Genomic DNA, 25,887 nt, shown 5'->3' with positions numbered 1-25,887 from the left:
CAACCCCCAAAATGTCTGTTTTTGGGTGGGGTTTATATAAGCCAATGCTCCTTTTAGTTAAAGGATGCTCCGAATTTGCTAAAATTTGGTCTGAAAATTTGGGGCAGGTGCCTATGATGTCTCCCTATGTCGGCCTGACATCTTTGGCACCACTCAGACAATAGATCCTAAGTGTGACTGCTGCTCCCTCTGCACCCTGTATAGTTCAGCCCTGGATATTTAGTACTTTATGGCCATTTCTTGCATAGTGTTTCATTGTTGTTCTCAATACCGACATCCTGTTTACATGCAACCTGCGACATTTCTATGGTTAATGGTTTCCTGTCATACACGCTGCCATATAATACATAAATGTATGATAGAACAGAATGACGATACCAGCTCCCCCTTTGTACTGGTGCATATAGTATCTGGTGCCCACTGTGCGCACGCAGAAATCTGCGGATCCAGCATGGTCCCTATACCATCTCCAGAGGTACTGTATGTATTACAGTATATATGTAGATCAGTGTGTGTGTGTGAATATATATATATAATTTTTTTATCATTATTATTTAATTTGTTTGTGCATATTTATTTATGACTTATTTGATATATTTTTGTACTTTCTATTTTATTCAGTAAATATATATGCATACTAAATTAAAATAGAATATATTATTGTCATTTGTATTTATTTATAAAATGAAAAAAGTAATACTTAGTAAAATAAAAAAAATTATATATATATATTATCTTACTATGTTTTACTTTTTTATTTTATAAATTAAAAAAAATGACTATTATACATATAAAACAAATAAGATATATATTATTGTCATTTGTATTTATTTATAAAATGAAAAAGTAAGACTTAGTAAAATAAAAAAATTATATATATATATATATATATATATTATCTTACTATGTTTTACTTTTTTCATTTTATAAATAAATTAAAATGACTATATTATACATATAAAAAAAATGAGTAAAATAGAAAATAAAAAATATATAAATCATAAATAAAAACATTTATTTTCTATTAAAATGGCGGCCTCGACCAGTCAGAGAAGTGGGATTTCCAGGACAGACAGACAGACAGAAAGACAGACAGACAGACAGACAGAAAGACAGACAGACGGAAAAACCCTTACACAATTATATATATAGATAGAAAATAGAAAATAAAAATGGACATAAAATAAAGCAATAAATCATGACTAAAAATGCACAAATTAAATAAATAAAAATGACAAATATACAATTATTATCATTTCTTTTCTTATGTTTTAGTTATATATTTTCGAGAAACATACGCACTGAAAGTTTCACTAAGTCACGTGATTGATGGGCCTTTGTTCAATCATGATTCGTTGGTCCGTCCGCTCTCTGCCCTCGCGGGATTTCTCTTCTATATGCTCAAAATAGGTTTCTCTGTCGATAGAAGCTTTTGATCGGAAATCAGTGGCTTTGCTACGGATAAAATAAGTGTCCTGGAAATGATCATAGACTGAATTATGGTCATAGACTATTTGTTATATTCTAAACAGATTCTTTCTGTTCTTGATAGACGGACATTGTACGTGTTTCATAAGATGCATCTTGCATTATTGGAATTCTGAAAACCCTTTTTTTTTTTTCCTTCTCTTGCAGTACGGCCGGTCGGATAGTTACCGTGTGGCCACCACACAGGACAATAAAGAAGAAGAATCCCCTCAGAAGGGTAAGGTTACAAAGAAAGAAATGGATGATCTCAAGAAAGAAGTGGCCATGGTGAGTCTCGCACACTACAGTAATATTAGTTCAGGGCACTATTAAGACCAGAATTTTGGCCCATACGTACGGTATTTCTTTGCCCCTTTCATCCATATCATTCCTTCCGCAAGGTGCAGTATATAGAGATCTCATTTTTCATGACGTCGTCGTCATCTTCATGTCGGAGTGGACTGAGTCCTTCTCAGTCGTGTGCACCCCTTACTGCCCTTCACAAACTTTCTTTATGTTCTCAGACGGAGCACAAAATGTCGGTGGAAGAGGTGTGTCGGAAATACAACACAGATTGTGTACAGGTCAGTTGTTCACGATGATGGTCATGCCAAAATTTGACGCTACAGAGACATGGCTGAAAAGCAGGAGGCTAAGCCAAAAAAAATGTGTACACTTTTTGTTTCTCCAGGGGCTGACCCTCAGTAAAGCGGCTGAGATCCTGGCCAGGGATGGTCCCAACGCACTCACTCCCCCACCCACCACACCCGAATGGATCAAGTTTTGTCGCCAGCTCTTCGGTGGATTCTCCATCCTGCTGTGGATTGGAGCTATTCTCTGCTTTCTGGCGTACGGGATCCAAGCGGGTACAGAGGATGATCCCACAGGTGACAATGTGAGCAAATCTGATATATCTATAATTGTAATACTGATATGTCCGAGATGGCACGTAAGGTGATCATGCTCCTTAAGGTGCTTCAATAAAAGTAATAAGGACTTCTTTCCTGACTTTCGATGTTTGTGTCCTTCATTTAGTTGTACCTAGGTATCGTTTTGGCGGCAGTGGTGATCATCACTGGCTGCTTCTCCTACTACCAAGAGGCCAAGAGCTCAAAGATCATGGAGTCATTCAAGAACATGGTGCCCCAGGTATGTATGGTGGTCTTGTATGGCATCGTCCTACCTCCATTCCTACCTTCGTAGGGTGACTTTTGCTTCCTACCACCATGAGTTACCTTTCAAGTATCGTAAATCTGCCCCCTACTTTTTGCACTCTCACGACTATTGGTCCTTTTCATCCTTTCTCCTAGCAAGCTTTAGTTATCCGAGAAGGTGAAAAGATGCAGCTGAACGCTGAGGAAGTTGTGGTTGGTGACCTAGTAGAGATCAAAGGTGGAGACCGAGTACCGGCTGATCTGAGGATCATCTCTGCCCATGGTTGCAAAGTGAGTTACTATTCACAATGATCGTCAGTAATAAAATATCCTGTAGATATCAATCATCTCTGTAGAGCATCTTATCACTTCCTGGTGATTTCCCTCCAAGTCTTATATCTTCGTTCCTCCAAAGAACACGTTGCCAAATCGGTGCCTATTGGCAAGTCTAGCATTATTTTCCTTCAAGGCTTTTGTGTGCAGACCATTACTCAACATCTTTCAAGCCTAAAACATAATTTAAAGGACTACTTATTTAGAAGTGGACAGAATCTTCTTATATGTTCTTTATTAACCCCTTATTAGACTCAAGAAATTAGTTGTCTCCGATCCCCTTTTCAAAATATAATCTTTTTTTTTTTTAACTGTGTACGTATTTCTTCTGATTATTATTCATTCCATCTCTTCTTATCCTTCCACTCTTTTAGGTAGATAACTCTTCCCTGACTGGTGAATCTGAGCCTCAGACCCGATCACCCGATTGCACTCATGACAACCCCCTGGAGACACGTAACGTCACTTTCTTCTCCACCAACTGCGTTGAAGGTAATATTACTTTTCTCCCTCAAAATAATGTTGTATGTCATTAAGGAAGACTGAGGGTTGGACACAAAATGAGAACCCAGTGTTAGGAAAAAGTTGAGTTATCGACCAACAAGATAATTAAAAGGGTTTTCATTTTCCGGAAAACTCTTGTCCTTTGGCTGCAGTTTGTCTTGGTCACCCCTTCCCGGGTCCATCGCTGAGACTTCACCACTGCTCCCTGTGTCTATTATTGTCTGCAATGCTGAAGTCACATTAGTGAGCTCAGCGGGTCATATCGTCAACTCACGCAGAACCACGGAGCTCAGTAATTGGCTGCAGCGCTGTCAACACGACATCAGCGCTGCAGACAATAACACCGGGAGCACCGATGGAGACTTAGCACCGGAGCAAAGCACAGTTCGTCTATGATTATTTCTTTGGCCACTTTTAGAAGCATTATCGTGGCCGACTTTGCTTTGGGAATGTGGTATAGGTTGTCATGTAGGACCATATGAAAATAAAAATTGAAGGAAAACCTAATTGTCTACATAACGGATGCACTTACAGGTACGGCCCGCGGAGTTGTCATTGCCACAGGAGACAGGACAGTGATGGGCCGCATCGCCACATTGGCTTCTGGTCTGGAATCCGGGAAGACCCCAATTGCCAAGGAAATTGAGCACTTTATCCATCTCATCACTGGCGTGGCTGTTTTCCTTGGAATCACCTTCTTCATCCTTTCCCTCATTTTGGGATACTCGTGGCTGGAGGCAGTGATCTTCCTTATCGGAATTATTGTGGCTAACGTACCAGAGGGACTCCTGGCCACGGTCACTGTAAGTACTGGAGACCTCCTAATTATAGCAAGCCATGATGTTTTTTAGGGGATCCCTTTGCCGGGGTACAAGGAGCTCTGCTTGGGTGGCACCACCTTAGCCCATGGCGAATCCAATGTATTTCCAAGAGGATCTGTACCACAAATCTGAAGATAACATTCTAATTTCTGCTACAGAATAGAAAGATATGACTTGGTTGTGATTGATGGGTGACATTTTGGCCTGGCATGGACCCCACTATAGTCCAAAACATATCTCTTGGTAAGATGCCATAACTATCTGTTTCTGAAGCAGCCTTCATAACATGTTAGCCTTCAGACTAGAGGGTTAATGTTTTGGAGAAGGAAGAGTCCTAGCAGCTGTGCATTGGTTGGGTTCCCAGTGATCGGACTTCATAAATTAGATGTTACATGCACTTGATATAAAATTTAATCTTACCGCAGGTATGTCTAACTCTGACTGCCAAGCGTATGGCTCGAAAGAACTGCTTGGTGAAGAACCTGGAAGCTGTGGAAACTCTGGGATCTACATCCACCATCTGCTCTGACAAGACCGGAACCCTCACCCAGAACAGGATGACTGTGGCACATATGTGGTTCGACAACCAAATTCATGAGGCCGACACCACAGAGGATCAGTCAGGTATGGAATCCATGCACAGAGCAAAAAAAAGAGATGTTTTACCCTGTATAACCTTCTCACGGTCATCTCAACCGCTCCTGCTTCTCCCATGTTTCTTCCCTTAGGTGCTTCATTTGACAAGAGTTCTCCCACCTGGGTTGCCTTGGCTCGCATTGCTGCCCTGTGCAACCGTGCCGTCTTCAAAGCTGGAAATGACAACATTCCCATCCTGAAGGTGCGTGACCTTGCCCAGAGCTACGTGTCGTTGGGTGGATGCTCGTCTTTTGCATATATCCTCACTGTCTGACAATATTGAAGTCAGCTTAGGCCCGTAACCTCACTTGTGTCTCCTTCGCAGAGGGACGTGGCCGGAGACGCCTCTGAATCTGCTCTCTTGAAGTGCATCGAATTGTCTTGTGGTTCCGTCAAGGCAATGAGAGAGAAGAACAAGAAAGTTGCCGAGATTCCATTCAACTCCACAAATAAATATCAGGTCAGTGACTGATGATCTATGAGAACCCAACTAATTCTACATCCCCAATTATACAAAACCGAGAAGCTAAATTTGGTCGTTTGTTAAAAAATGTGTTCAGAAGGCAATGCTGCACCCCAGAGCGGGGATCATATAGACAGTCCTGGTAGCTTTCTGATCATTCCAGGTGATGCTCAGGGTGCCCCTTCTTCCTGTACAGGGGACAAAGACCTACCCACCACTTCCTGTAGAGACCTAAAGAAACCTGCTCCCACTTCCTGTAGAGAAACAAACACTCGCCCCCACTTCCTGTAGAGAGAAACACCTGCCACCCACTTCCTATAAAAAGACAAACCCCACCCCACTTCCTGTAGAGAGAACGATCTGCTCCCATTTATTGTAGAGACAAAGAGCTGCCCTACGTTTTGTCGAGAGGCAAAGAGCCATCCACACTTCCTGAAGAGACACAAAAAGCTGCCCCCATTTCCTGTAGGGAAACATTTGCTCCCACTTCCTGTTGAAATACAAAAAACTTCCCTTACTTCCTGTACAGAGCCAAACACCTGCTGCAACTTCCTATAAAAATACAAACTCCGACCCACTTCCTGTAGAGAGAGAAAGATCCACTCCCACGTCCTGTAGAGAGACAAAGAGCTGCCCCACTTCCTGTAGAGAGACAAAGAGCTACCCCACTTCCTGTAGAGAAACAAAGAGCTGCTGCACTTCCTCTAGAGAGACAAAGAGCTGCCACACTTCCTGTAGAGAGACAAAGAGCTGCTCCACTTCCTGTAGAGAGACAAAGCTGCCGCACTTCCTGTAGCTAGATACAAAGAGCTGCACCACTTCCTGTAGAGAGATAAAGAGCTGCATCACTTCCTGTAGAGAGACAAAGAGCTGCCCCACTTCCTGTAGAGAGTCAAAGAGCTGCCCCACTTGCTATCGAGAGGCAAAGAGCTGCCCCACTTCCTGTAGAGAGACAAAGAGCTGCACCACTTCCTGTAGAGAGATAAAGAGCTGCCTCACTTCCTGTAGAGAGATAAAGAGCTGCCTCACTTCCTGTAGAGAGACAAAGAGCTGCCAAACTTCCTGTAGAGAGACAAAGAGCTGCCCCACTTGCTGTCGATAGGCAAACAAAGAGCTGCCCCACTTCCTGTAGAGAGACAAAGAGCTGCACCACTTCCTGTAGAGAGACAAAGAGCTGCCCCACTTCCTGTAGAGAGGTAAAGAGCTGCCCCACTTGCTGTCGATAGGCAAACAAAGAGCTGCCCCACTTCCTGTAGAGAGACAAAGAGCTGCCCCACTTGCTGTCGAGAGGCAAAGAGCTGTCCCACTTGCTGTCGATAGGCAAACAAAGAGCTGCCCCACTTGCTGTCGAGAGACAAAGAGACACCTCTACTTCCTGCAGAGAGATAAAGCCCTGCCTCTACTCCCTGAAGAGACACAAACAGCTGCCTCCACTTCCTATAGAGACAAAGACCATTCTCCTTCTTGCTGTGGAGACCTAAAGGCCTGCCCCCACTTCCTGTAGAGAAACAAACACTCGCTTCCACTTCCTGTAAAGAGACAAAGTTCCACCCCCACTTCCTGTAGAGACTAAGACCTGCCCCAAATTCCTCTAGAGAGACAAATCCCTGCCACAACTTCATGTGGTGAGAAAACAGACCCCCAAACCTCCTGTAGAGGGCCGAAGTCCCACCACTACTTCCTGTAGAGACATAGACTCGCCCCCACCTCCTGTAATCCTTTTCGGGGTGTCTGCTGCTAGAGACAGCAGGCAGTGGATACTAGTTTACATAATGGCCGACTCTTTGTAGAGATTTTTTTTTTTTTGGGGGGGGGGGCATGCAATAATTTTTAACACTCAGACCACCTTTGTTTCCCACGATGAAATGACCTATTGAGGTGTTGTCCAGGATTGGACAAACATCTTTTAAAAACAGCGCCACATCTGTCCACAGGTTGTGTGTGGTATTGCAGCTGAGGTTCAAAACCAGACACAACCAGTGGACAGGTGAGGCCATGTTTTTATGGGTTTTTCACCTGTGCAACTGATTTATTCCCCTTTGACTTTAATTTCTCTATATACACTGATCAAAATGGGATTCAGTGGTGGTCCGAGATCACAGACCTCACCAATGGGTCCTTCTTAAATGTTTCTATGTCCTGTTAAAAGATAATTTAGACTAGAGCTCCTCTTCAAGACCGCTTCCGGTGGTCTCATAACTCATCAGCGTGTTCTCCGCGTGCATCCTTCACCCTCCTCTACCACCTTTGTCATCCTCTCTCTAGAGATTAGTCCCAGCTGCTGCAGGATCCCATCCTGATCCTTCTTAACATTCATTTCATAATAACATAAAAGCTTTTTAACTCTACCTCTCCGGCCTGGTACATCGCGTGCCCACATTACCCTAATCTCCGCTCATCGGCAGGACACAGAATAGAAGGCACGTGCAATAAATCTAGCGGGTAGACATTAGTTCATACTACGATATTGGACATACTACAACATTGTACATACTACAACTTTGTACATACTACAACACTGTACATACTACAACATTGTATCTCTGCTAATTGCACATTTACCAAAACACTAAATATTGTAAATGAGAAGTGGCCAAGATCTCAGAGAGCAAAAAATTATCATTATGGTGATGGGTTTGTTCAATGGCGGCCCAGTTCTGAACTGTTTTCCCTGGTTGTTGTAACACTACCTGCAGCTACCACTAGAGGGAGCTCACTACACTTACATCTGTACGCAGCTAGCTCCCCCTAGTGGTGGCAACAGGCAGCCAGAATTATATAATTTAGAAATTAAAGAATTATTTTGATTTATTATAATCAGCTTTTTACCTTAAGCACAGAATGATATACATAAAGTAATGACTTAAAACATTTGCCAAGGCTGTCAGTCGCCGTCTACGTACGCCCTTGAAGAAGTGACTCCTGACAGCTTCTAGTGTCAGGATACTAAGTATACACAGTTAAAAAAAAATATTGGACCAGAACTGGACCATGGAGCAATGGCATAAGGCGCCTGGTCTGATGAGTCAGGTTTCCATCATGTGCACAGCCGGTGGGTGTGCGTCACTTATCTAGAGAAGAGGGTCCTGGCATCATGTGGATGTGACGCCTACATAACCTTGTACAGACCACATGATGCCTGGACCTGATACCCACTTGTCGCTATTATAATACCATCGTGAAGAACAATAAGGTGGAGCTGTACCCTAAGCTTCTTTATTTCCTACTCGCTTGCTCCACAGCTGTCCATCCATGAGACTGAAGACCCCGATGATAACCGCTTCATGCTCGTCATGAAGGGAGCCCCCGAGAGGATCCTGGATGTCTGCTCCACCATCTTAATCCAGGGCAAAGAGCAACCTCTGGACGAGGAGCTGAAAGAGGCTTTCCAGAATGCATACTTGGAGCTGGGAGGACTCGGAGAGAGAGTATTGGGTGTGCATTAAAGAAAAAATACGGGCAGGGTGCAGAGATGAGCAAATCTGTTCAATACAAATCAAATTTGGGTCGAATTTTAGGAAATTTGCAAGACCTGGAGAACTTAAATAATTTGTGACCTGTTGATTAAAAAAATGTTCACACAAAGCAGAAGATTGCATCATACTGAAAAGGGCTTCCCTGTAATGCTTTGCAATTAACACAACACACAAAGGAAACCAGTATGGGCTATCGGAGCCAGTAGACAAGCAGATGCAGGGAATGCAGCAGCCCTGCTGATTGGCTTTCCTATCAGAGCCTGTAGAAAAGCAAAGGTATGGAATGCAGCAGCCACATCACATAACATAGCAAATTCAAACAGGAGGGGCTAACAGAGCCAGAATTAAAGCAAAGGCATGGATTGCAGCAATCATATCACATGATATAGCAAAGCCAATCAGGAGGGGCTATCGGAGCCAGTATAAAAGCAGAGGAAGGGACTGCAGCTGCCACATCACATGATATAGCAAAGCTAACCAGTAGGGGCTATCATAGCCAGTATAACAGGCAGAGGCAGGGAATGCAGCAGCCACATAAGGTGACATAGCAAAGCCAACCAGTAGGGGCTATCATAGCCAGTATAAAAGCAGAGGCAGGGAATGCAGCAGCCACATCAGATGACATAGCAAAGCCAACCAGTAGAGGCTATCATCTATATATATAATTGTCTAAGGGTTTTTCCGTCTGTCTGTCTGTCCTGGAAATCCCTGCTCTCTGATTGGTCGAGGCCGCCAGGCCTCGACCAATCAGAGACCGGCACAGCATCGACGTAGAAATCCCGCGTCTCTGATTGGTCGAGGCCGCCAGGCCTCGACCAATCAGCGACGGGCACAGCGACGATGATGTCATAAAGGACGTAAACATCCCGCGTCTCTGATTGGTCGAGGCCGCAACCATTATGACATCATCGTCGCTGTGCCCGTTGCTGATTGGTCGAGGCCTGGCGGCCTCGACCAATCAGAGACGCGGGATGTTTACGTCCTTTATGACATTATCGTCGCTGTGCCCGTTGCTGATTGGTCGAGGCCTGGCGGCCTCGACCAATCAGAGACGGGCACAGCGACGATGATGTCATAAAGGACGTAAACATCCCGCGTCTCTGATTGGTCGAGGCCGCCAGGCCTCGACCAATCAGCAACGGGCACAGCGACGATGATGTCATAATGGTTGCCATGGCGACGATGATGTCATAAAGGTTGCCTCGACCAATCAGCGACGGGCACAGTGTGCCGCGAATTCTGGAATCATCATTGTCCATATACTACGGGGACATGCATATTCTAGAATACCCGATGCGTTAGAATCGGGCCACAATCTAGTAGCCAGTATAAAAGCAGAGGCAGAGGATGTAGCAGCCACATCAAATGATATAGCAAAGCTATTAGGTAGGAATTATCAGAGCCAGTATGAAAGCAGAGGCAGGGAACTCAGCAGCCACATCACATGATATGAAAAAGCCAATCAGGAAGGGCTATCAGAGCCAGTATAAAAGCAGAGGCCGGGAACGCAGCTGCTGTTTTTTTTTGTGAAACTGGAAAGAGAGGACGCGACAGCTCTGGCATAGTAAGGGCTATCATAGCCAGTATAAAAGCAGAGGCAGGGGATGTAGCAGCCACATCAAATGATATAGCAAAGCTATTTAGTAGGAATTATCAGAGCCAGTATAAAAGCAGAGGCAGGGAACTCAGCAGCCACATCACATGATATGAAAAAGCCAATCAGGAGGGGCTATCAGAGCCAGTATAAAAGCAGAGGCCGGGAACGCAGCTGCTGTTTTTTTTTTGTGAATCTGAAAAGAGAGGACGTGACAGCTCTGGCATAGAGATAGGGAGAGCTAGCTATAAAATACTGTTAAGATGAGATATAATTGCCTGAAGGCCGAGTCTGCACTGCTCAGAAATCCTGATGACAACGCGTCTCGTGCTTTGTGTACTATTCCTATGTAGTGATCTACTTTGTACCTCTCTCCAGGATTCTGCCATTACTATTTCCCAGAAGAACTGCATCCTAAGGGCTTTGCTTTTGATACCGAGGATCTTAACTTCAGTACCGAGAACCTTTGCTTTGTAGGACTCATGTCCATGATTGACCCACCCAGGGCAGCTGTACCAGATGCTGTAGGCAAATGCAGAAGTGCAGGAATCAAGGTGAGAGGGTAAAAAAAGGAAATAGTTTAAAAACTTATCACAGAACTGGACAAAGAAGCAAAGTATACAACTTGTGGCTCTCGAGGTAATGGGAAACACCAACTCCCAGCTGGAGAGTCCAAATTAGAGGCCACTTCTTTGGGCATCACTCTGAAGTTTCCACTGCTGGAAACGTCTGAGTGTTCTGCACTGGTTCTCCTTGCAGGCTTGTCCTGGGAAAATGTATGATAATTGTCTCTCTTCTAATGCCACCTACAGGTAGCTAATGTCCTATTCATTAAAGAGCCTTAAATCACGATTAGAAATATTGGGCCATTAGCCACTTCGGCAATTTGTGGCCACTGGACAGGAGCTATGAACACCTCCTCTTACAAGACTTCATTCCCAGCCTTGTGCGATGTCACATGGGCGTCACACTGCAATAACGTCGCACCAGACCAAGCGATCAAACCAAGAGCCTTAGATGCCATCAGATAAAAGGTGGTTCTCAGGGCTTCCATTCAACAGCCATAGATTACTGACGCGACCGAAGGCCCAGGTCTTGCGAAATTGATTTGCATTAACTCTACCCATCTGTAGGAAATTGTTTTGTCCTATCTGTGATTTCCACTTGACAAAATATTTGGTCAAACTGTAGTCTTTGGAGACACTAGGACCTTGGCTCAGGACTAAACGACTTACCAGCAGATGACTTTTGCGCGGTTTGCTCTTTAACACATTTGTCTTATCATCCTTATGTCTTGCTCTAGGTCATCATGGTGACTGGTGATCACCCAATCACAGCCAAAGCTATTGCCAAGGGTGTAGGCATCATCTCAGAGGGCAACGAGACCGTGGAAGATATCGCAGCCAGACTCAACATCCCAGTCTCCCAGGTTAATCCCAGGTAAAGCTAAACACCAATCAAGAACCAACGGGAAATAGGAACTTGTGGATAATGTCTTATAAGGAGGATTATAGACCTAGGAAGCTGAACTGCTGCTGGGTCTTCAGACTAAGGAGGCCCTATACACAATACATAGTTGTTGGCCGAATGATGATTTGGCCAATCGTTCGTCTTTCCCCCGACTCGAAGAGACAGCCACTGACAGACTCCTCTTAACTTGCCGAGAACAAAATGGGACATACCGGATCCTTATCTATCCCTACATCTGTCAGGGAGTTTGAAATGTATCTCTTCTCCAACAACTTCCCGATCATTAGGGGTTTGACCACTGGGACCCCCACCGATCCTGAGAACTGGGGCTATGAAGAGCCCTGTGTTGATGGAGCAGTGGTCGATCTTCTGAGAGTGCTGAAGACCAGTCTTTCGTTGCGCTCTTCTATCTCTGGCGGTCCCATTAAGAATTAATGCACATGATCGATCACGACTGCATTCACATGGGGCTCCTCAGAGCCTCGGTTCTTGGGATCGTGGGGGTTCATGCAGCCAAGCCCCCTGAGATCAGAAGTTTTCATACTTGAGAATACCCCTTTAAATCACTGCGCTGATCCTGCCATCAGCAGTTTAGCTCCAGTCAAGTCTGAATTTTCAAGTTTTGGATGAAGGAGCCCAAGGACATAACAGATGGAATCATTAGAAAGGAATGAAACCTACTAGTTGTCTTCATGTCCCAGTTTTCTACATGTAATTTGTACTTTGTCTCGGCAGGGATGCCAAGGCCTGTGTTATCCATGGCACAGACCTGAAAGACATGAGCACTGAACAGATAGACGAGATCCTGCAGAACCATACCGAGATTGTCTTTGCCCGCACGTCCCCACAACAGAAACTCATCATTGTGGAAGGCTGCCAGCGCCAGGTGAGGGCATAGCTGAAAATCTGATCACTATGCTGATTAGCGCACAAGCCAGAGTGAAACTACCTGAAGAATTAAATACTTCCAGGCTAAAATAAATATAATCTTAGCGCCACCTAGTGTACATAAAGGTACGAAAAATATATATGTTTTTTATAACAACAGTACTTTTTAGTAGGTAGTAATATATGGCTTATTGATCTGCGGTGGCAGACCTTGAGAAGCCATCAGAAGAAGCCTAGATATAAGCTGTCTCCACAGACATCACCCTTGGAACAGGGCCATGGTCCATCAATGTCATGGCATGATGCATGTGCTGATCTCTCCTGAGACTTATGGACTAAGCCTTAGGTAGATTCATGATGTCGTAGGGCCTATTAAGCACTAGAGGCGACAAGAATGCCCGGTGTGGGGACCGGCAGCCATGGAGAACCGGAACAAGGCAAAGTGAATCGAATTGCCCTTCTCTAGTTTGATAACATTTTTGCTCTAGTCCCTTTATATAAGAAAGGAATCTATATCACAGGAACACAACATTTCACCTTGGGTCCATGAATGACCCATTACCGGACCCTAAGGACCCAATATCTATGTGCTTGGTCTTGGCAACATCTCTGCTTTTCTTGTAGGGCGCCATCGTGGCTGTCACCGGTGATGGTGTAAATGACTCCCCAGCTCTGAAGAAAGCTGACATTGGGGTGGCCATGGGAATCGCAGGTTCTGATGTCTCCAAGCAAGCAGCTGATATGATCCTGCTGGATGATAACTTTGCTTCTATCGTCACCGGTGTGGAGGAAGGTAAGACGGGATTAGGTTGTGGAGTATGGAGGTTAGAACATGGATATCTCTGCTCATAGATACAACCTTACAAATGATATCTTCTCTACATAGGTCGCCTCATTTTTGATAACCTGAAGAAGTCAATTGCCTACACTCTGACTAGTAACATTCCTGAGATCACCCCCTTCCTGCTCTTTATTATGGCCAACATCCCTCTGCCTTTGGGCACCATCACCATCCTCTGCATTGACTTGGGCACTGACATGGTGAGTAACGAGTCTGAGGAGTCTGTAGGGTAACCAAGAAATGAGTAACAGGTCAAGCCAGATATTGTTATACCTAAAATTTCATAAAATAAACTATTCTCTAGGTTCCCGCCATCTCCTTGGCCTATGAAGCAGCAGAGAGTGACATTATGAAGAGGCAGCCAAGAAATCCTCGGACAGACAAACTGGTGAACGAACGATTGATCAGCATGGCGTACGGGCAAATTGGTGAGTCTATGGGATGGTAGACCCTTCTAGAAAACATTAAGAGAAAACAAAACCACAAAGGGCCATATCCATAAAGAGGTGCCACAAAGACTCATCCCTATGTGGTTGTCTTAAAGATACACCTCACGGACACTCCAAAGCTATATCAACAAATTCAAAAAAATAGGAGTACGATGTCCAATACAATCATAGAAAGTTTATTAATCATATACAAGTAAATTATAACAGACTAGGATCAGATAATGATGGCTATCGGTGTCCAGATATTCAAATAAACTACAAGGTAATCCGTAAAGTGCATAGTGCATAGTACTTTCAGAGGGAAGTCACTATTAAAGGCAAAAATGTATCACCAGAGATCAGAGTAAGTGCGCGCTTGATCAATGGAGCCCATACTTCCCACTTTTAAGCTTGCTTACCCATAGTGTATCAGAGTCTGGGCACGCGCCACACCAACACCGACGCGCGTTTCGCCTCGCTTTCTCAAGGTGCGGCCTTTTAGAAAACAGCCACACTCCTCCACCAACCACCAGGATTAGAGAAAACTCTGATCTCATTCAGCACTGATTGATATGCTTAATCCATTGGTGCTGATGGTTCACCATGTAGACCACACGATCAGACTATTGCAGGTTCAAGTCAGCTAAGGGGAATAAAAACCAAAACAAAACAAAAAAAAGCTAAAAAAAAAAAAACGTTTTGAAGAATATTAAAAAGAATACAATTCACTCACTTTTCCCACTTCTTCAGTATCGCCACGTCCGTAAAAATCGGATCTGTCAAAATATAAATAGATTTAACCCATGAGATAAAAACAAATCGAAACACAGGAATTTCCATATTTCCAAACAATTCAATAAAAAGCGATCAAGACAACATACACCCCCCCCCCCACATCAACACGCCATAGAAAAAGCAGAATGGAAAAAACAGGGTAAAAATAAACATTGGTTGCGTTGGGAAATGATTAATGAATTGGTCCCAACAAATCTGTGATAGATATAGGATTGATTTGAAAAATAAGTACACCTGTGGTTCCACTTTCCTGGATTGTGATGTTCCTCTTCCTACGTCTCCATTCAGGTATGATCCAAGCTCTTGGTGGCTTCTTCTCCTACTTTGTAATTCTGGCTGAGAACGGTTTCTTGCCATCACACTTAGTTGGCATTCGGTTAAATTGGGATGACAGAAGTGTTAACGACCTGGAAGACAGTTATGGCCAACAATGGGTGAGTGGTCAAAATCTTCTTCCAAATTTAGACCTACAGTATATAGCATGTACAGATGTTTGATAGATGCGGGTCCCACCTCTCGATACCTTCATCTATCTCCAGAACGGGAGTCCTCGACCACATCCAGCCATTGTGAACGGAGAGGAGTCTGCATGTGCCGTGTTCCGAATAAAACAGCTTGGCTCACTTTCTTGGCTGATTAGGAAGCACCCATAGAAGTGGAGAATGAAAGTCACGCATGTGCCGGCTCTTCTTCGGTCACCAGCCAGGATGGGCGACCCCTCTGCTTCTCGGGTGGGATCAGCATCTATCCTGAAATGTGACCTACCTGAGATATCCCAGGCTCCACCATCAATGACCTCATGTCCATCCTCTACTCTTTCTTCAGACATATGAGCAGCGTAAGATTGTGGAGTTCACCTGTCACACGGCCTTTTTCGTCAGCATTGTGGTCGTACAGTGGGCCGATGTCATCATCTGCAAAACCAGAAGAAACTCCGTGTTCCAGCAGGGCATGAAGTAAGTGACCTAGATAAAAATATTCCAGGTGCCACCATAGGAGAGTCACGAGAGGTGGCACTTGCCAAGGTAAAGCTTATTCCCAGATATGATCACCGATTCATTTCTGAGTACCCAATTGAATGGACTCAATACTTGCCATGGGGTGGGTTCAACCCAAAAGTAGGTGCCAGTCCCTATAGACTTTAGGCTACTTTCACACTAGCGTCGGAATCTCCCCGTCGCAATGCGTCGGGGAGAGATTCCGACGCTAGCGTTTGCTGCATTGCACAATGGAGGCAGCGGATGCATTTTTCCGGCGCATCCGCTGCCCCATTGTAAGGTGCGGGGAGGTGGGGGCGCATGCAAGAGAACTGGTGCAGCACGAGATAAGCCATGGGAGGTTAAGATTGCAGAGGCGATTATTCCTGGTTCGTTAGTAAAGTAAAGGCGCAGGAAGGGTGTAGGACAGAGATAAGGGAGAAACTAGTTCACCAGTAGGAAAAAGTGACTGACACATGGTAGCGGCTGTACAGAACGAGTAGCTTGATGAAGACTCCTTGAATCACCATTATAATCTGTTTCGTTCTTTGTATTCTTTTTCCCCATCCAGGAATAAGATCCTCATCTTTGGTCTATTCGAGGAAACCGCTCTGGCAGCATTCTTGTCTTATTGCCCTGGGATGGACATCGCACTGAGAATGTACCCATTGAAGTAAGCAAGAAGAACGTTAGGCATCCCAGAAGACACTGGGGACAGCGAGCCCTCCAATTAACCCCTGTACACATGCACACTCTGTTCAGCTGAGCATGCATGTATTTTGTATGGCGAGACGGGAATAAGCTGCTGTCAGACACCTCTGGAGGTGGATAGTCCAACATGACCAATCCTACTTTTCCCTGAAACCTGCCAACATGCAAAATTTGGGACACCCTATATACATGATCGGCCAGTCCCACCAAATTCAGATTTTACTATAGGGTCCCATAGGTGCCTGTCTTCACACACCTTCACCTTCTGTCAACCGAATTGGTCAAAGACTAATACTAGTAGCTAATAATCCATGCACTTGGGAGATCTAATAAGCTGACACATCCTTTCTTTCTCTCCTTGCGTAGGCCCAGCTGGTGGTTCTGTGCCTTCCCATACAGCTTCCTCATCTTTATATATGATGAGATCCGAAAACTTATCCTTAGGAGACACCCAGGAGGTAAGTGCAGAGTCAGGTTTTTGTGTATACACATGAAGGTAGTGATGATAATGTGATTGCTTCTCTTGTGGTGGTGGGGGGTCCTCAGCGATCAGACACCTATCACTAACCCTGTAGATAGGAGATAAGTTGTATGTCTGGGAATACCCCTTTAAATGGGGGTCAGGACCCAGTTAGTGGACTGAGGGAGATCGCCAAGTACAGTGCTCTGAATGGATCAGCGCATGCGGAGGATCCAAGTGTCGGGGCCGTCAGTAATCACCAGTCCTGGCTCTCCCCTACAATTGTGCCGCCAAGCTTTGATTCATGTTGCTGGAGGTTTGGACAGCAGGAATCAAGTGACAGGGCCTTAAATACACTAACGCGTCTTTATTATTCATTTCTTTACAGGTTGGGTAGAAAAAGAGTCGTATTATTAAATTCCGAGAGACACATCTCCCAGACCTGGACCCTCTCCAATCTCTGAACCCCCTTCCCCCCCTCTCAACTCCCCACCCTTACCCCTTCCCAAACAAAGAAACAAAAAAAAAAAAAAACAAGATTGAAAACAAAACAAAAAAAGAACCCCGACAAAAACAGCAACCACCACAGGATTTCAAGAAACGCAACGTTCGCTGTGAACCCACCTCCCAGCCTTCTGTTCCAGATTCCACTTTGGTTCTTTTTTTCGACTCATTTCTCTCCCCCCCCCCCCCCCCCTTTTTTTTTCTGTAAAATTATAAATATATATATATTATATATAAATATAAATAGAACCATTTTTTCTTTTTTTTTTCTTCTTTTTTTTCCTTTTTATGATTTAATTTTAATGTTATATTATTAAGGAGGGGGAGAGAGAGAGGATGGTACCAGAAAAAAAGTTGAAGGGATCAAAAGGGTAGAGGAAAAAGGCCATGAGGAAAAAAGTGAAAGAGGTGAAGGGATGGAAAGGGAAGAGGAAAAAGGCCATGGGGGAAAAAAGGGAAAGAGGTGAAGGGATGGAAAGGGAAGAGGAAAGAGGCCATGGGGGAAAAAGTGAAAGAGGTGAAAGGATGGAAAGGGAAGAGGAAAGAGGCCATGGGGGAAAAAGTGAAGGAGGTGAAGGGATGGAAAGAGAAGAGGAAAGAGGCCATGGGGGAAAAAGTGAAAGAGGTGAAGGGATGGAAAGGGTAGAAGAAAGAGGCCATGGGGAAAAGTGAAAGAGGTGAAGGGATGGAAAGGGAAGAGGAAAGAGGCCATGGGGGAAAAAGTGAAAGAGGTGAAGGGATGGAAAGGGTAGAGGAAAGAGGCCATGGGGGAAAAAGTGAAAGAGGTGAAAGGATGGAAAGGGAAGAGGAAAGAGGCCATGGGGGAAAAAGTGAAGGAGGTGAAGGGATGGAAAGAGAAGAGGAAAGAGGCCATGGGGGAAAAAGTGAAGGAGGTGAAGGGATGGAAAGAGAAGAGGAAAGAGGCCATGGGGGAAAAAGTGAAGGAGGTGAAGGGATGGAAAGAGAAGAGGAAAGAGGCCATGGGGAAAAAGTGAAGGAGGTGAAGGGATGGAAAGAGAAGAGGAAAGAGGCCATGGGGGAAAAAGTGAAGGAGGTGAAGGGATGGAAAGAGAAGAGGAAAGAGGCCATGGGGAAAAAGTGAAGGAGGTGAAGGGATGGAAAGGGAAGAGGAAAGAGGCCATGGGGAAAAAGTGAAAGAGGTGAAAGGATGGAAAGGGAAGAGGAAAGAGGCCATGGGGGAAAAAGTGAAGGAGGTGAAGGGATGGAAAGAGAAGAGGAAAGAGGCCATGGGGGAAAAAGTGAAGGAGGTGAAGGGATGGAAAGGGAAGAGGAAAGAGACCATGGGGAAAAAGTGAAGGAGGTGAAGGGATGGAAAGGGTAGAGGAAAGAGGCCATGGGGGGAAAAGTGAAGGAGGTGAAGGGATGGAAAGGGAAGAGAAAAGAGGCCATGGGGAAAAAGTGAAAGAGGTGAAAGGATGGAAAGGGAAGAGGAAAGAGGCCATGGGGGAAAAAGTGAAGGAGGTGAAGGGATGGAAAGAGAAGAGGAAAGAGGCCATGGGGGAAAAAGTGAAAGAGGTGAAGGGATGGAAAGGGTAGAGGAAAGAGGCCATGGGGGAAAAAGTGAAGGAGGTGAAGGGATGGAAAGGGAAGAGGAAAGTGGCCATGGGGGAAAAAGTGAAGGAGTTGAAGGGATGGAAAGGGAAGAGGAAAGAGGCCATGGGGAAAAAGTGAAGGAGGTGAAGGGATGGAAAGGGTAGAGGAAAGAGGCCATGGGGGGAAAAGTGAAGGAGGTGAAGGGATGGAAAGGGAAGAGGAAAGAGGCCATGGGGAAAAAGTGAAAGAGGTGAAAGGATGGAAAGGGAAGAGGAAAGGCCATGGGGGAAAAAGTGAAGGAGGTGAAGGGATGGAAAGAGAAGAGGAGAGAGGCCATGGGGGAAAAAGTGAAAGAGGTGAAGGGATGGAAAGGGTAGAGGAAAGAGGCCATGGGGGAAAAAGTGAAGGAGGTGAAGGGATGGAAAGAGAAGAGGAAAGAGGCCATGGGGGAAAAAGTGAAAGAGGTGAAGGGATGGAAAGGGTAGAGGAAAGAGGCCATGGGGGAAAAAGTGAAGGAGGTGAAGGGATGGAAAGGGAAGAGGAAAGAGGCCATGGGAAAAAAGTGAAAGAGGTGAAAGGATGGAAAGGGAAGAGGAAAGAGGCCATGGGGGAAAAAGTGAAGGAGGTGAAGGGATGGAAAGAGAAGAGGAAAGAGGCCATGGGGAAAAAGTGAAGGTGAAGGGATGGAAAGGGAAGAGGAAAGAGGCCATGGGGAAAAAGTGAAAGAGGTGAAGGGATGGAAAGGGAAGAGGAAAGAGGCCATGGGGAAAAAGTGAAGGAGGTGAAGGGATGGAAAGGGAAGAGGACAGAGGCCATGGGGAAAAAGTGAAGGTGAAGTGATGGAAAGGGAAGAGGAAAGAGGCCATGGGGAAAAAGTGAAGGAGGTGAAGGGATGGAAAAGGAAGAGGAAAGAGGCCATGGGGAAAAAGTGAAGGAGATGAAGGGATGGAAAGGGAAGAGGAAAGAGGCCATGGGGAAAAAGTGAAAGAGGTGAAGGGATGGAAAGGGAAGAGGAAAGAGGCCATGGGGGAAAAAGTGAAAGAGGTGAAGGGATGGAAAGGGAAGAAGAAAAGGCCATGGGGAAAAAAGTGAAAGAGGTGAAGGGATGGAAAGGGAAGAGGAAAGAGGCCATGGGGGAAAAGTGAAAGAGGTGAAGGGATGGAAAGGGAAGAGGAAAGAGGCCATGGGGGAAAAGTGAAAGAGGTGAAAGGATGGAAAGGGAAGAAGAAAAGGCCATGGGGAAAAAGTGAAAGAGGTGAAGGGATGGAAAGGGAAGAGGAAAGAGGCCATGGGGGAAAAGTGAAAGAGGTGAAGGGATGGAAAGGGAAGAGGAAAGAGGCCATGGGGGAAAAGTGAAAGAGGTGAAAGGATGGAAAGGGAAGAAGAAAAGGCCATGGGGAAAAAGTGAAAGAGGTGAAGGGATGGAAAGGGAAGAGGAAAGAGGCCATGGGGGAAAAGTGAAAGAGGTGAAGGGATGGAAAGGGAAGAGGAAAGAGGCCATGGGGGAAAAGTGAAAGAGGTGAAAGGATGGAAAGGGAAGAAGAAAAGGCCATGGGGAAAAAGTGAAAGAGGTGAAGGGATGGAAAGGGAAGAAGAAAAGGCCATGGGGGAAAAAGTGAAAGAGGTGAAGGGATGGAAAGGGAAGAGGAAAGAGGCCATGGGGGAAAAAGCGAAAGAGGTGAAGGGTTGAAACAACTAGAGGAAAAAGGCCATGAAGATGAATGCTAACTCCCTTCACTGCTAGCAATTTTAGTACTGAAGGAAGAGTGCAAAAAAGAGTGATTTGAGAAGATAAAGTGGAGAGATGTCAATTTTACTGGGGTGGGAGGGGGGCTGCAATAGTACTCTCGTATTAACCTCTATGCTGCCAAAGGTTATGACCACGGCTCTTCGGAATTACTAGTAATGTGCTGTTTTATCAGCTTTGGGGTTCATTTTCGGGGATTTTCGAGGGTACCAGTAGTGGTCACATGATTTCTCATGAACAATGTGTTCGGTGAACGGCCGTAGGGTTTTAAGGGGCATTAATAGGTCCCTGTTAACCCCTTAGACTTCCGGAGGGACCAGCTGAGCATCTCTCATATGGAAGTCTTCTATGTGTAACAATAACCCCCTTCACTCAACCACCCACCTACTATTCCTCCATATCTGATGTACTCCGTCTATACGAGAGTGAGCGGTACATGTATCCGTCCTGTGTATTAGGAGGGGGTGAGAGGTACGTGTCCACGTGTCCGTGTGTTTATTAGAAGGGGGCGATAGGTGCACGTCCTGATGTCTGTGTATTAGGAGGGAATGACGAGTGGATGTCCTGACGTCTTGTATTTAAAGGGTGCGCGAAATACAGTATATGTCCCTATTCTTCACGTGTAATATGCCAACGTCTGCAGAAAAGTGGAACGGAGGGGGGGGCAGATTTGGAATAAGTAGACATCACAAAGTTATACAAGTTAAAGCGGAACAGACAATATATCCAGGAGAAAGTATAGCAACATAGTGGAGGGATAGGAAAAAAACGACAAAGTTAGAGCATCGTAGGCAATAAGAGGGACCCTGGAGAATCCCGATAGGTGGAGGCTTGTTTGCGTCTCGTGTCTGTTATGTGTCTCCACCCCCCCTCTTGCATTAGTTTTTTTGTAAGGTTGTCAAAGAATATTTTTTTTTTTTATCTTGTGTTTTTCCTGCCATTTTCTGTGATTTACAAAAATAAATAATAATAAAAAATACCCCAAAAAACTGCAAATGGACTGATTTCTTTTTACTGCAGAAACAAAGGTATGCAATACGGAGAGGTGAGTGAGACTTGTGGGATTGCAAGAATTAAAAAAAAAGGAAGTTGTGCTCACAAGCTGCAATACCAGACATGGTCTATGGATAAGAGTGGTGCTGTTATTCTACACGTTTCAAGTGTTCCTGTAATTTCCAGAAGAGGTTTGCGGGACGAGTTGTACTTTTGAACGACACCATTGGTTTTACCATGTCTTGTACTAGAAAACGGGAAAAAAATTCCAAGTGCGGTGAAATTGCAAAAAAAAAGTGCAATCCCACACTTGTTTTTTGTTTGGCTTTTTTACTAGGTTCACTAAATGCTAAAACTGACCTGCCATTATGATTCTCCAGGTCATTACGAGTTCATAGACACCAAACATGTCTAGGTTATTTTTGTATCTAAGTGGTGAAAAAAAATTCAAAACTTTGCTGAAAAGAAAATGCGCCATTTTCCGATACCAGTAGCGTCTCCATTTTTCGTGATCTGGGGTCGGGTGAGGGCTTATTTTTTGCGTGCTGAGCTGATGTTTTTAATGATACCACTTTTGTGCAGATACGTTCTTTTGATCGCCCGTTATTACATTTTAATGCAATGTCGCAGCGACCAAAAAAACGTAATTCTGGCGTTTCGAGTTTTTTTCTCGCTACGCCATTTAGCGATCAGGATAATGCTTTTTTTTATTGATAGATCGGGCGATTCTGAACGCAGCGATACCAAATATGTGTAGGTTTGATTTTTTTTTTGTTTTATTTTGGATGGGGCTATCAGCGCCGACCACAGGGGGGCGCTCACAGCAGGCCTGCATCAGTAACCATAGAGGTCTCAAGGACCTCTATGGTTACCATCCTGAGACATCGCCGACCCCCGATCATGTGACGGGGGTCGGCAATGCGCTTATTTCTGGCCGTGTGGCTGGAAGCGCCGGTTAAATGCCGCTGTCAGCATTTGACAGCGGCATTTAACAGGTTAATAGCGACAGGTGAATAGCGATTTCACCCGCCGCAATTGTACAAAACAGCTGACATGTCGCGACTTAGATGTGGCTCACCGCCGGAGCCCACATCAAAGGGGGAGACACGACATGCGCAGTAATAGTACAGCGCATGTTGTGAAGGGGTTATTATAGCATTTTCCTCACAGGCTCTCTAATTTTCAGTGGTTGCTAAGATTGAGAGGAAACTCGCTACTATGATGTCCCCCATACACAGCAGACACAAACACTGATCTCCTGTCTAGATGCAACACATGTTCAGAATTAGTATGAAGAGCGTTATTTGGCAGTTGTAAGCAGTGTAGCTGTGCATCCAGCTCTAAGATGAGACAGAAGTAGCAGCATGAAGGACATTATACAGACGTGAGTAGTGATAAGCGAGTATACTCGTTGCTCGGGTTTTCCCGAGCACGCTCGGTTGGCCTCCGAGTATATGTTAGTGCTCGGAGATTTAGTTTTTGTCAATGCAGCTGCATGATTTATGGCTGCTAGACAGGCTGAGTACATGTGAGGAATGCCTGTTTGTTAGGGAATTCCCATATGTATTCAGGCTGTCCAGCAGCTATAAATCGTGCAGGTGAGGCAACGAAAACTAAATCTCCGATCACGCCAAAATACTCGGAGATCACCAGAGCATGCAACAATGCTATTCGCTCATCACTAGTTCTGAGCAGTGTACAGTAGCTGTGAATCTAGCTGTGTTGTGAGATATACAGAAAATGTGAGCAGTGTAGCTGTGATTTCAACTCTGGTGTGAGCTAGAAATAGCAGCATGAAGGACATTAATACAGAAGATGTGAGCAGTGTAGCTGTGATTTCAACTCTGGTGTGAGCTAGAAATGGCAGCATGAAGGACATTAATACAGAAGATATGAGCAGTGTAGCTGTGATTTCAACTCTGGTGTGAGCTAGAAATAGCAGCACGAAGGGCATTATACAGAAGTTGTGAGCAGTGTAGCTGTGCACCCATCTCTGAGATAAGATAGATGTAGCAGCATGAAGGACATTATACCGCAGTTGTGAGCAGTGTAGCTGTGATTTCAACTCTGGGGTGAGTTAAACATTTACCAGAAAGCAGCAACACCCTTTATCTCTCTCTCACTCTGTTCCTCTGGCTTGATTTCTTGCTTAACAAAACAGAGATCACTTTATGATACCAAAATCATACATAAAGATTACAAAAAGTACTTCTCACGCATCCTGTAAAGATGCTCAAGTCATAGGACACTCCTGAATGGCGGGCTCTAGAATCACAGGGATCCAATCCTGTCCCCAAAACACTTAAGCACACACATTACATATATTTACACATACATATATTGGAAAGCCAATAGATGTTACTGCGCAGGTGCGGCCGGCGCCATTTTGAGAATTTTTTTTTCTGAATTTATATCAGCAAATAAAATAATTAAATGCATATTATAGATGCGATCATGCCGGCACCTGCCTGCTGAATGTGATTTTTTTTTCTTCAATACATATAATATTCTGTATGTAAAATAGGGGGCAGGTCAGTGAGGGGTCAGTGACCAGTCATAAGCCATACATATGAATAGGTAAGCAGAGCCCCACAAAGCCCTGCTGAAAGTAAAGATTAAACAAGAACCACAAGACGGATTTCATCACGTGGCATCATTGTAATCATTATAACGGCGCCGACCCGACACTGTAGGTTACTCAGCACAATCCTGCTGACAGTTTCCCTTTAAGGACATTGGGGCACCAGGCAAGAGATATTAACACCATATATCCCTTCACAATTTTAGCTATCTATATATATGATACATGGCGTATACAACTTCATTCACCTGGCCAATATTAATTCTGGCCTAACGGACAGCAATACAAGTGAATGCATCATGTTCGGCGCTGCCAAAAATGTCTCCCATATCTATAGGAACACCTGTCACTAAAAACCCAAGATTCATATCTGGTAACGTGACCCCACAAAGTGTAGGACATTGGCCATGTTGCTTGGAAGTGAGGAGCCCAATTATACAGGGACAGAAAAGTGTCACCACACAAACCTGTGTCATATTCGTACTGACCATATCACAGGAGGAGGCTGCAACACAGGAGGAGGCTGCATCACAGGAAGAGGCTGCATCACAGGAAGAGGCTATATCACAGGAAAAGGCTGCATTACAGGAGGGGGATTTATCACAGAAGGCTGCATCACAGGAGGGGGATGTATCACAGGAAGAGGCTGCATCACAGGAAGAGGCTGCATCACAGGAAAAGGCTGCATCACAGGAAAAGGCTTTCATCACAGGAGGGGGATGTATCACAGGAGGCTGCATTACAGGAAGAGGCTATATGACAGGAAAAGGCTGCATTACAGGAGAGGGATTTATCACACAAGGCTGCATCACAGGAGGGGGATGTATCACAGGAAGAGGCTGCATCACAGGAAGAGGCTGCATCACAGGAAGAGGCTGCTTCACAGGAAAAGGCTGCATCACAGGAGGGGGATTTATCACAGAAGGCTGCATCACAGGAGGGGGATGTATCACAGGAGGCTGCATCACAGGAGGAGGATGCATCACAGGAGGAGGCTGCATCACAGGAGGCTGTATCATAGACCCTATGCTCGAGACATGCACCTATTCAACAATGTGGGTTTTAAAAGAAATCTGTCAGCAGCATGATGTAGGCGCAGACACCCCGATTCCAGCAATGTATCACTTAGTTTATTGGGTGCAGCAGTCGTGATACAATCACAGTTTTCTCTGCTTCACATCCAGCAGAGCTTGGAATGCTGAGATGTGTATAACCCAGCCAACACCACTGATTGTCAGCCTTCAGTTCGTGTACACAGAAAGCGGCCAATCATTGTTGGGGGGTGTCGTTAGACCAGGAGGCACGAGAAACCTAGTCCTGTAGTGATCATCTCCTGGTGATAAAAACTGATTTCATTGAAACAACACACATCCCAGTGACACATCGCTGGAAACAGGGACCTTGCCCCAACATCACAGTAGTCGCTTTAAAAGTGTTTTTTTTTTTTTATAAGTCATAGTAAGTGCTTTTTAGACACTTTCTTAAACCAT

The 25,887-nt window shown here is 44.9% G+C and overlaps 1 protein-coding gene across 2 annotated transcripts in view; it reads left to right on the top strand.

Moving 5' to 3' along the window:
- ATP1A3 (ATPase Na+/K+ transporting subunit alpha 3) overlaps window positions 1-17,564 on the top strand; it is a 118,034-nt gene extending 100,470 nt beyond the window's left edge. Inside the window, exons 1-23 of one of the 2 annotated variants that reach the window (XM_069741664.1) lie at window positions 383-475; window positions 1,636-1,755; window positions 1,992-2,051; window positions 2,159-2,362; window positions 2,503-2,616; window positions 2,778-2,912; window positions 3,329-3,446; window positions 3,993-4,261; window positions 4,705-4,903; window positions 5,008-5,117; window positions 5,241-5,375; window positions 8,621-8,813; window positions 10,827-11,002; window positions 11,752-11,888; window positions 12,654-12,804; window positions 13,431-13,599; window positions 13,693-13,847; window positions 13,952-14,075; window positions 15,159-15,304; window positions 15,696-15,826; window positions 16,419-16,520; window positions 16,925-17,016; window positions 17,407-17,564. In XM_069741664.1, coding sequence (XP_069597765.1) covers window positions 452-475; window positions 1,636-1,755; window positions 1,992-2,051; window positions 2,159-2,362; window positions 2,503-2,616; window positions 2,778-2,912; window positions 3,329-3,446; window positions 3,993-4,261; window positions 4,705-4,903; window positions 5,008-5,117; window positions 5,241-5,375; window positions 8,621-8,813; window positions 10,827-11,002; window positions 11,752-11,888; window positions 12,654-12,804; window positions 13,431-13,599; window positions 13,693-13,847; window positions 13,952-14,075; window positions 15,159-15,304; window positions 15,696-15,826; window positions 16,419-16,520; window positions 16,925-17,016; window positions 17,407-17,435 — 3,093 coding nt within the window. In that variant the 5' untranslated portion in view covers window positions 383-451 and the 3' untranslated portion in view covers window positions 17,436-17,564. Of the gene's footprint in view, window positions 1-382; window positions 476-1,635; window positions 1,756-1,991; window positions 2,052-2,158; window positions 2,363-2,502; window positions 2,617-2,777; window positions 2,913-3,328; window positions 3,447-3,992; window positions 4,262-4,704; window positions 4,904-5,007; window positions 5,118-5,240; window positions 5,376-8,620; window positions 8,814-10,826; window positions 11,003-11,751; window positions 11,889-12,653; window positions 12,805-13,430; window positions 13,600-13,692; window positions 13,848-13,951; window positions 14,076-15,158; window positions 15,305-15,695; window positions 15,827-16,418; window positions 16,521-16,924; window positions 17,017-17,406 lie in introns of those variants that run through there. The other variant, XM_069741666.1, reaches the window with a different exon arrangement.
- Window positions 17,565-25,887: the final 8,323 nt, after the last annotated feature.

Source organism: Ranitomeya imitator, chromosome 10 (genome assembly GCF_032444005.1).
Source record: "Ranitomeya imitator isolate aRanImi1 chromosome 10, aRanImi1.pri, whole genome shotgun sequence".
Lineage (NCBI taxonomy): Eukaryota > Metazoa > Chordata > Amphibia > Anura > Dendrobatidae > Ranitomeya > Ranitomeya imitator.
Note: the sequence above shows the minus strand (reverse complement) of the source record. Positions and strands in the feature narration are given on the sequence as shown.